The sequence below is a fragment of the Anser brachyrhynchus genome (genome assembly GCF_964034855.1).
Source record: "Anser brachyrhynchus genome assembly, chromosome: 8".
Lineage (NCBI taxonomy): Eukaryota > Metazoa > Chordata > Aves > Anseriformes > Anatidae > Anser > Anser brachyrhynchus.
The window spans coordinates 19983707-19994495 of NC_137702.1; the positions used below are offsets into that span (position 1 = coordinate 19983707).

General features: G+C 39.3%; 1 protein-coding gene across 1 annotated transcript; it reads left to right on the top strand.

The window, feature by feature from the left end:
- Positions 1-259: 259 nt before the first annotated feature.
- On the top strand, positions 260-10686 carry SHCBP1L (SHC binding and spindle associated 1 like; the record flags this gene model as incomplete). The annotated part of the gene is given in 9 exon segments (XM_080601773.1): positions 260-302; positions 374-431; positions 433-583; positions 1796-1883; positions 1886-1953; positions 10188-10241; positions 10338-10568; positions 10572-10615; positions 10617-10686. Coding segments are annotated over 9 exon segments (807 nt in total).
- Between the last annotated feature and the right edge of the window lie 103 nt (positions 10687-10789).

Consider the following 10789-nt stretch of genomic DNA (forward strand, 5'->3'; position numbering starts at 1 on the left):
CGGGTTAGTGCAACAGCAGAGCAGCATCAGATAGTGTATGAGCTGGGAGGCAGCTGGCACACTAACCAGGCACTCTGAGACACAGACACACCGATACAAGCGTTATGAAATACAGCCTAGGTGTGAATCCAGCAAAGTGAACACTGCAACACTTTTCATGTGACAATACATCATTTAGATGCAGATTGCCTTGTTTGTTTTTTTACTTTGTCTATTAACTACTCTCATGTTTCTTTAGCCTATTCTCTCCTCTTTTTCGATGGTTTTCCTCTTAATCTGGGCCCACAGACAGAACTACGCAGGTAGTTTTACAGAATAGTGCAAGGTAATACATGGGGAAGGTACATCTTTTGTTCTGAATTCTTAAAACCAGGCAGAGGGTGCCAGCAATGCAATGGCAAATACCTTTTGGAAAAACTGAAGATGAAAGAACTGGCTTGGAATTTGGAAGACTAAACCAGAGCGTATCATTGTCAACTCTGAAGATTTAATTACACCTTCTGTTGGAATAGTTGTTGAGGTAGCTTCTTTGCCTATATTGTGTACCAATGACATCCACGATGATATCTATCTTGTTGACCCATGAAAACTCATGATAGGTAAATGACCTATGTAGTCTATTTAATATAGCAGCATTTAACCAGGGGTCTCTCACAGTGAAAGAAGTTATCCTTCCGTGGGATAAAACGAACATTACTAAGCATAGTATGTTGTCATTAGAGATTTTTTTATTTTTTTACTTAGAAAGAAAACTCATGTTCTCTTTTAAGACTTCAGTTATGTAAACACTTTCATCTCCAGATTAAGTTCCCAGCCATCTCTTGGATAAGTTAACTAGACTGAAGGCTTTTCCTTAGACCTGTTTTTGACCTTGGATACTTTGTGATCACTCCAAGCTCTCTCCAAATTTTTAATGCTATGATAATGCTGGATGTGACAGTTGGGCACATTTTAAAAGTAATTTTTCCACTACCATATGCTGAAGTAATATTAATGTTTTTATACATGTACGCCTTGTCAGTCACTGTGTGTTCAGATCTTTTTGCTCACTTATCAATGGTGATTTTTAAGCCCTCCTCAGAGACAGCATTCCATATAGCCAGCTGTGCAGCTCTGGTTTTATTAAACTTGCTTTTCTGACCCAGACTCAGAATATGTTGAGAACAATAAATAAATAAATAAAAATCCTGTATCCATGTTTAAGTTTACAGTAACTTCTCCTGCTTTCATCTGTTTTGGAAAGTCTCCAATCAGACTTTGAAGGTCACCCTTGTACAGACTGAACCTTGAAAGTTTCAGTCTGAAAACAGAAGGCTCGGTGAAGCTGGAAGAAACTCAGAATAAGGTATATAGTGTGGGAAAGTTAAATAAGCTACTTGCAGTGTTTAGACAACTTTGAATATATGTCGTGCAATGAATGAAATAACCATCTTGTAAAATGTAAATTCAGAAACTAGCATTTGGGACACTTAAATAGACTTCTGTTGCTTACTTGTTGATGCTGGCTACTATAGCTATCTGATGAAGCCACTATTTTTATTGTGTGTTGCACATAGACTCAAAAATATTCTGCCTGGAAAGAATTACAGAAAGCAAAGATGCTACTCTCACAAATACTGATTTTTTAGTTTAATGTTATAGACCATTTATTTTTATGGAATTTTCAGGAATCATAAGAAGCTTTGTAAACTGAATCACAAGATCATACAACCACATTTGTCTCTGTAGTTCCGTGTGTGTACGATGATACAAATGCAAAGAGGTACTTAGATATGTAGCCTGTTGTCTAAAATAGGCTCCCTGCAAGCAACCTCAGAGTTTATCATCTCAGCTCAAAGTCGCCACATCTTTTGCTGAACCATTTTCTTCTAATTTAGAAAATATATAAGAGGCCTGGCTGGTAACAATTTGGAGGAACTGGACTATTGCATAACTTTACTGGAAGCCTACCTTGTCAAGGGACAGGACAATGCTGGATTTGAGTTGCCCAGGCTTTGGAAATTGTGAAGTATTTGGCACTTTTTGCACTATTTTACCATTCACAGATGATAAAATTTTAACAAAGGAACTGTATCTGTAGCAGAAATATTGGAAAGCTTACTTAGGCTTGATAATAGTACAAGAGGAATCACACAGAAAACTTGAATCTTAAGTGCAATAAAACTGAAAATGCATTTTGAGTAAATCCACGCCCCATAGCTAGGTAGATGGTCTGGCCCAACATGCTGACCTAACAACGACTGAATTGTTTAAAATTTCTGTCAAGCAAATACAATCTTGAAGACTAAAAGATAAAACTCCTAAGTTTCAAAACCAATAATTTTGGACTTTGTTCTGAGCTGGGGAAGAAAGAGTAATCTCCATTTGAAACTCTTCAGGCTTTGAAAATGTGAAAATGCTTTCAAATTTAGCCGCTTTGCTTCATTTTTGGTGCCTCCAACTTAGAATAAAGATTATAGAATGGCAGTCTGTAATTTGTAAGAAGACTTTTCTCATAATCATTTAACTTGTATTTTCTCACTTTACGTACCATAACCTACTTCAAAAATTGAAAAGCCTCTTAGCAGGGGAGGAGGTGAGGGTGCCTTGAGCATGCAGCTGATGAAGACAATGCATACACGACTCCCAGCAGAGAACAGCAACAGTTATCACAGTATCACAGTATCACAGATTTCTAGGTTGGAAGAGACCTCAAGATCATCGAGCCCAACCTCCGACCTAACACTAAGTACTCCACTAAACCATATCCCTAAGCTCTACATCTAAACGTCTTTTAAAGACCTCCAGGGATGGTGACTCCACCACCTCCCTGGGCAGCCCGTTCCAATGCTTAATAACCCTTTCGGTAAAGAAGTACTTCCTAACATCCAACCTAAAACTCCCCTGTCGCAACTTTCGCCCATTCCCCCTCGTCCTGTCACCAGGCACGTGGGAGAACAGACCAACCCCCACCCCTCTACAGCCTCCTTTAAGGTAACTGTAGAGAGCGATAAGGTCGCCCCTGAGCCTCCTCTTCTCCAGGCTGAACAAGCCCAGCTCCCTCAGCCGCTCCTCGTAAGACTTGTTCTCCAGACCCCTCACCAGCTTGGTTGCCCTTCTCTGGACTCGCTCGAGCACGTCCATGTCCTTCCTGTAGCGAGGGGCCCAAAACTGAACACAGTACTCGAGGTGCGGCCTCACCAGAGCTGAGTACAGGGGCACAATCACTTCCCTAGACCTGCTGGCCACACTGCTTCTTATACAAGCCAGGATGCTGTTGGATACAGGCCAGGATGCTGTTGGGACAGTTATTTGCACAGTGGGTTTTGTTTCTCTTAGTCTTTCTTGTTAATAGTAATAAAAGTATCATATATGTAAATAGTCCTCAGAATGTTGAAAGATTATCGTGTTATTGCCAAGAGTGAGCATGCAGGATCTGCTTCCAAGCAAATGCAAGTGCAAAACCTTTTGTTTTCAGTCCAACACAAGATCACCTCCTTCAGCTTTATTAGTGATGCTTAATGGTAGTCAGATGGTTGGTTGCTGCTCTTTGCTCCGAGGGTTGGGAACATGCAGGTATTAAAGCTGGAGTTTAGCTCTGACTCTTCCACTGACTGATGCTGATTTGTAGTGGTCATTAGCATATGCAGATGAACATATTTCTGCATGACTTGCCCTAATTTACAAAAAAAAAAAAAAAACAAGAACAATGTTTTCTTCACCCAAATTCTGCCCCAAATTCCCGTCCTCCTATGGGTGCCAGATGCTTTGTGATCTATTACATTGTAATCACACAAACACAGAAGCTGCTATGGAAAAGGAGAAAAGCCCTTCTGAACTTCTGTGATAACTGCGCTTCGGGGCAGGCTGGTGCTTCCCACCGCAGTGCCGTCACGTCAGGGATGCTCACAAGGCCGAGTGCCTCTGGTACACTGGTGCCTTGCCTGAAAAAAGTGGAAGATCTTCAGTTAGCTCTTTGGCAGGCACTTTGTCTCTCAGCTGTAGGAAGGATTTCTGCAGGATGTTGATCCACCACTGGTGTCTGGTTTCGTTCAGTTCTTTGTGGTTGGTGTGGCTTAACCCACCTGCTGTTTCATTACCCTTGCTCATTTTCTCCTTTTTTTTTTTATCAGCACAGTAGAGCCACCCAGCTTCTGCTGGCACAGGCCAGCGTATAAAAGCACACCTCTTGTACCCAAGTGCACCACTCAAGTGCAAAAAACAGATGAAGCCTCTACAGATGAAGCTGCAGGATTATTTTTCCCTTCTCCTTCTGTCCTTTTGTGGTAGACTGCTGCCTTGCCCAAAGATGAGCTAAACCAAACTCCAGTCCAAGGCTATTGCAGAGTTTCTGGCTATTCATGCAAGCAGCCTGACAACTCCACCAGCCAAACTAAATGTCTGTGTTAGCCCTAAGGGAGGAGGATGAACCATTTTATGGCAGCTGTAAAAGGTCATACAGTAAATACCAGTGCTACTGCTCATCTGTTGTCCCAGCCGATCCAGTTTGGGGAGAGGGGGTGTGGTGTGCATGCGAGCGAGCTGTTCAAAGCTCTCTCCTGGCTCTTCACGATTCAGGTTACAAACTAGAGAACAGGAAAAACTTAGTTGAATGATTTGTAGTTGTTCCACCTATCTTGAAATGGTTGTTCAAATGAGGTACATCTCAAAACTTGAAAAAGACTTGAAAACCCGTGTCCTGAAATACACATTTTGCCTTTTATACATAAATCCGTGCATGGTCTGGAGTTTGTTTTTGTTTATAAGGGCAGAAGCACTAGAAGACATTATTAGATTCTATAAATATCTAAAATCTCAATGTCGTTTCACTATCAGAGTCTTACTAGAAATCTTCTTAATTTGGCTTTTCTTAAGTACAGAATCAAACTGTTTTCATTATTGTGATTGGTTTTCATGTTATAAGTTTAGTAGCCTTTTCCTTCTGTTTCCATAGTTTTTGCAACATGTTTTACATTTTCACATTTCCTTAAGTTTTATGTCTTCACGGGGATTTATTTAGGATACTGCTTGAAACATCTAATAATGTTACTAATCTCAAAATCGTGAGAAACTAAGAAAATTTTGCTTTTTTTGTATGCTACTAATTATATTCTGCAGAAGAACAGCTAAGTTTTATTGTACTGGAGTGCTCCCTACTCTACCTACCCACAAATGATAGGTATGCCAGAATTTACTCTCATTTAACTATATTATCTGCAGTCTTTCCATATTAGGAAAATTATTAAAAGCTTTTACATTTTAGCATTTTAAATTTTCTTAAATCTTCCTGCTATACTGATACATATGTATATTCTATAGTGCTGCTCTTTTCACTTACAGATTGTAACATGAATATTTCCTTTAGATTCTTCAGTGACTTCATTTGGAAGGGCCAGGATGATGCTAACAAATTAGTGGCTTTAGGACGATAGCTCATTTCAAGAACGTGTGTCTGTACATCCACACTCTAAACAGACAACTTTAAATGATGTTAATATTGTAAAATAAACCATTTAAAAACTAAAAGTGCCACAGCTCTAGATATGCCTGTGAAGCTGCCATAATGCATTGCTGTAGTCTTGAACAGAACAGGCATGATCACATGCTGCTTTTCCACCCTCTCCTAAGAAAACAGCTCCTGGGACTGCCTGTCCATCACTTTCCTTCATGTGCTTCTGAAAGTCCTATCAGACTTCAGAAAAACTGTCTCAAGGGCTGACCTTCATAGATAATTATCAATGAGTTCAAATAGTAAAAATACGCAGACAATTACATGCAGTGAGCTCGCATACTTTGAATGCAGTTCTCTAGCAAACAATCGTTTCTGTTGTCCATAAAACAATTACATTTTTTAATCAAATGTCTACTTTTGTAAATGCAGAGCTTGAGTGGTACCCACTGAATGCACAAATGATTTATTAACATTCGCATTTAATCCATCTTACTATGAAGCAGCTTTCACTGCTTGCATATCCATCAGCTAATATGCGGCTACACACAGCATATAATATAAAGAATGTATGTTTCACATGTGAAACTGGGTTAAATCTTCTGTTCGGAATGGCACGGGAAATCCGGCAGTGTCAGGGAGAATTTTTTTTTTCCTGATGTAAATAAGCATATAAATCCCTTAATTACTACTGGAGTATATATCAGAAGGACTCAGGAATAGAAAAACTTTGCATTTTAAGAGGGATAGTGTGCAGAGCTTATTAGGCAAAATGTTCTATTTAGTATCTGGCACAGAATAGTAAAAATAGTAAAGAATAAAGATATATAAATAGATATATAAGTGTATATATATATATATATTACTTTTTACCATAATGCATCTTTGTATTAATAGATAATATACTGTGTTTTGATTCCAACATTTATAGCCGTGGTCTTTAGTTGCCCTGAGACTTCTGAGTTCTGATCAGCACCTGGTATCTATGGATTCTTTCTTCCGCCCTGGTTCTTTAAATTCATTTTCAGAAAAATCTTCTGTTGGACTAGAAGAACTCTTAATGTCGAACTCTACCCTTCCAGCCACTACAGATGCATGAGCAAAGCTCGTGCTTTGGCCAGTGCCAGACTCTGAGTCACGCAAAGATTTTTAGAAAATTAAACCTTATAATACTGCCATGGAAAATACTACACCATTGGGAGTTTCTCACAGAAGTTTCCTCCCCTGCAGCCCATGTCCATATAGTTCCCTCACTGCATGGTTTGGATTATCGTAAATCCTCAAATTCTTTCTTGCCACCAACTCCCAGAATTGATCAGGCTGGCAGTGTGAAGGGATGAAACGTATAGAATCATAGAATATCCCCAGTTGGAAGGGACCCATAAGGATCATCGAGTGCAACTCCTGGCACCACACAGGTCTACCCAAAAATTCAAAGAGGTAGAGGGTAAGTATAAAACAGATGTAGAAGAACATCTTCAGGAATGTCATTTCTTAGCGCATTGAATGAAGTAGAGTTGTTATGTAAAAATACATATAATTAAAACTAAAAAAAACTATAATAGATCCACCTCCCTGTGTATCTGCATTAACTTCAGAGTCTGTAAAGGAACCGTATGTCTGTCTTAGACTCCTAGGTGCCACCTACTACATATCTTTTTACAGAGGTAGGACTAGACTTTCAGCTGTTTGTTCTCCATCCCTTGGTGAGAATTTGTGCCGATGATCACAGCAATAGTGGCAGTCAGCACAGAGCTACACGACCAATCATGTTATTATTCTTTGTGCTCACTGTGGTTGAAAATTTTATTTTTCTTGCAATGTGTTCCTTTCAACATCTTTTCTTGGAAAAAAAAGATGATGCAGTTGGGACAACTCTTACTCCCCTCTACCCCCTTAAAAAAGTAGTAAGTTGGCTACAATGAATGACTAACTCTTTAGGAGAAGGTAAGAGGAAAAATGGATAATTACATAGCAGACACCAACTATAGGACTATAGTTCAGGAGCTTAGTTATGCACAAAAACAGTAGTTAGGAAAAAAAAAAAGGGGGGGGGGTAATTCTTCATTTCTAGTCTCTATGTATAGTCTTTCTGATTTTTTTTTTTTTTGCAGGCCAAAGCACTGGAGGAAAACTTGAAATTCCTCTCCCAGAATACAGTCCTGGTATCTAAAGAGTCAGTTGCTTTTGCAAAGAGCTAAGAAAAAGTATGGTGCAGTCGATTTTTAAATTGTACTTAAATTTGCAATTTTACTTTCACTTTTTTTAGTTCACTCAGATCTAGGAAGTGGGGCTCATTTGTTCCTGCACAGGTGAAAGACTTTCCTACAGATGCTCCACCTCAGCAACATGAAAACTTGAATATGGCTTAAGAAAGTTGGCCCTGGGGAGGCCACACGGCCATTTTTCCCAGGACAAAACATGGCTGTAAAGTTATCCATGCCAACTAAAGACATTATTATTAGATCTTAGCATTGTGGTCTTTCATAACTTACCACTGTCTTTATGAACTGTAGCTCTAAAGCAGTCCTGATCAATGGTTCTTAGCAAATGTTAGGAAAAAAAAAGTTTACCAGAGCTTTTAATTGGATTTAAAACTTTAAGTGTGAGAATAAACAGCAGAGTATAATTAGTTGGTTACTACCAAGGGAGAAATGCTGTGCAGCTGGAATGCAGTATAGCAGGACTTTGTGAAAACTAGGTTTAACAAAACTTATCTTAAATCAGCACAAAATTCATCAATAATGGCACCTATGAAGTAGGCAGTCCCTCTTCCCTAATGTCACTTTAAAGGTGTGGGGGTTTTGCTTATTTTTCAAAAGAAGGTCAACATCAGCACTGTATTTAACATTGTCATAAGGTGACAGGTTTAATTATAAATTAGCGCCAACAAACTTTCCAGTCCTACTTATCACACCTTGCAGATTTGAAGCCTGCAAGCACCAGTTACCTAAATGCACGATGTGCATTCACTTGCATACATTGCCTTGTTCAGCTTGATGCCTGAGCTGTCATGTGGTCTCACATCTTGTAAAACACAGCATCAGGTTCTGAGTTTATCTTTTACTTCATCATTTCTAAATTCTTTTTAGTATCCTGAAAACAATGCAAAAATGCTCCTCTGGTTCCTGTGTGCAATCTTACCTCCAGGTGAGAAAGCTGACTGAAGTGCCTCCTGTAAAAGTTGGCCCTTGTGTGACGTGAAGGCTTGTGCTAACTGGTAGAGCAGAAATCCCAGCAGTAGTACAGATAAACTGAAGGCATTCCTTGCACCTCTGTCTTTTATCCTCCACTTCTCTGCCCGGACACACAGTGCATGTGCTTCACCAAGGCCAACAGCTGTCAGCAATAGCAAACACTAAGGCAGCACCTGATGCTTCTTTAAAAGACTTTCTTATCCTTCTGGAACCAATGTGCATGGGTTTGGTCACTTTGAAAAAACTGCCTCACGCAAAGCCTCTGGCGTGGATTGTTTGTTCAGTGCTTGTTTATTTTAAGGATGCTTTAATGCAGCTTCCTGTTACTGCTGAGAACAAAGAATATCAAACAGATTTTCAGAGCTCTTGACAGTGTCAAGAAAATCAGCAGGAGGCTGGGGCATAGGCAATGAAGTGCCATGCTGACATTAACTGCTTGAAGCTTCTTTTGCTTCATTTCCCTTCCCATCCCTGGAACTCCTGGTGTGTTTGGTGATTTATTTATTTATTTGTTTATTCCCATCAGTTCTCCAACTTTGATGTGTTGCAGTTACCTGAATGTAAACTGCTCATCTACATAGATGCCTTTTTTTCCTTTTTTTTTTTTTTTTTTTAAGGGAGATTTTGAACAAGGCAATAGAAAATCTCAGCTTTTGTGTGTCTCTTTGTTGCATATAACAAACGCTGCCAAGCTGATGATGCTTGAACCACCAAAGTGTTTTCAGGCAGCCACTTTCAGGTAATTTTCTTGTCAAAGCTCAGGATGAACAGACATGTTCCAGATTAGAAGTGTTCACACCTTCATCTTTTTTTCCTGTTTTTAAACACTAACTGCATCTTTTTCAGAGACAGCTAAGGCATCATTGACTTGCCTGCTAAGCCACCCACTTTTATAAAATTGTATCAGTGATACCAGCTTTCCCCTGGCTGGTATTCCTCACAGCATTTTTGATTTGCAGGCAGGAAAAGAGATCAATTACCTAACTGTAAAGCTAACTTGGTCAGTTTTCTCAAGAACAATATCTGGACACTTTTAACACTTGCTATATAGATCAAGTACAAATGTTTCTGAATAAATCCACAGAAAGAATCTTTACTATAAAGACATTGCTTACAGAAAAGATTTCAGGAGAAGGCCTCATCCTCCACCTACTTTTCCTTCAAGCTTCCTCCAGGTAAAGATCTTATAGAAGTTCTGTTGAATTTCACTCCATTGGTGGAAATCTTCCTATGTCTAGAGAAGTTTTTCCGTTCTTACCCTGGGATACATTATGCGAAGTGCTGCCTGAGTAATACCATGTAGAGGAAATGAATTTTCTGCATATTTACTCTAACAGTGCAATAGAAGACAGATTCTCAGATTTCCTCTGTGCCTGACTCTGACGGGCTGTTCCCAAGCGATGGGACACTGAATATTACCTCAAAGACAAAAGTTAACATGCTGTATTTCTCGTCTCTCTTGTGCAGAGATATCTATGCCTTTGTGTTTTCTGTTCTGATTACCAGACTTTTGAAATCGAGCAGTTTGCAAGAACAGTGTTTGTGTTTTCTGTTTAATGCAGCATTGTGCATACAATCAGGAAGGCAAGCATGACGTCTGGCTTGAAGAAATTAAGGTAAAAGTTGGTTTAATGGTGACTTTGCAATTTGTTGGTAGCATTTTTAGTATTTCTGTGAAGCTTTAAAACTAAAAAAGATAAAAATTCAAGTAACCAACTGACAAGTTTTATCCTCCAGATTATTGTTTTGACACTATTGACAATATTTCTCTTATTCTTCTCCTTTTCCATTTGGAACTGGAAAAACAGAAAAAAACTGCAAATGTTTCAAAAGCCACTCATGAGAGTTTTGCAGTATCAAAAGCCCAAGGTACAAAGCTAATGCACGTTACATTGGTACAGCTAGGAACAGCCAGTTGTGCCGCGGTTGCTGATCTGAGCAGTTGACTAAAAGTAAATTGTGTATTAAGGTCTGAGGGAATTGGAGTATGTGCTCACAGGGGCTTCTCTGACCATCACAGACAGCTCAATTACTGGAGCTCAGGTGCTTCATTTGCCTTGAATTTCAAACGATTGAATTTGTTGCACAAAAAATGTGAGTGTTCTGACAAGCTGGCTTTTTGAATCAAAGCACAGCTTAATTTACTGACACAGTAAACTCATCT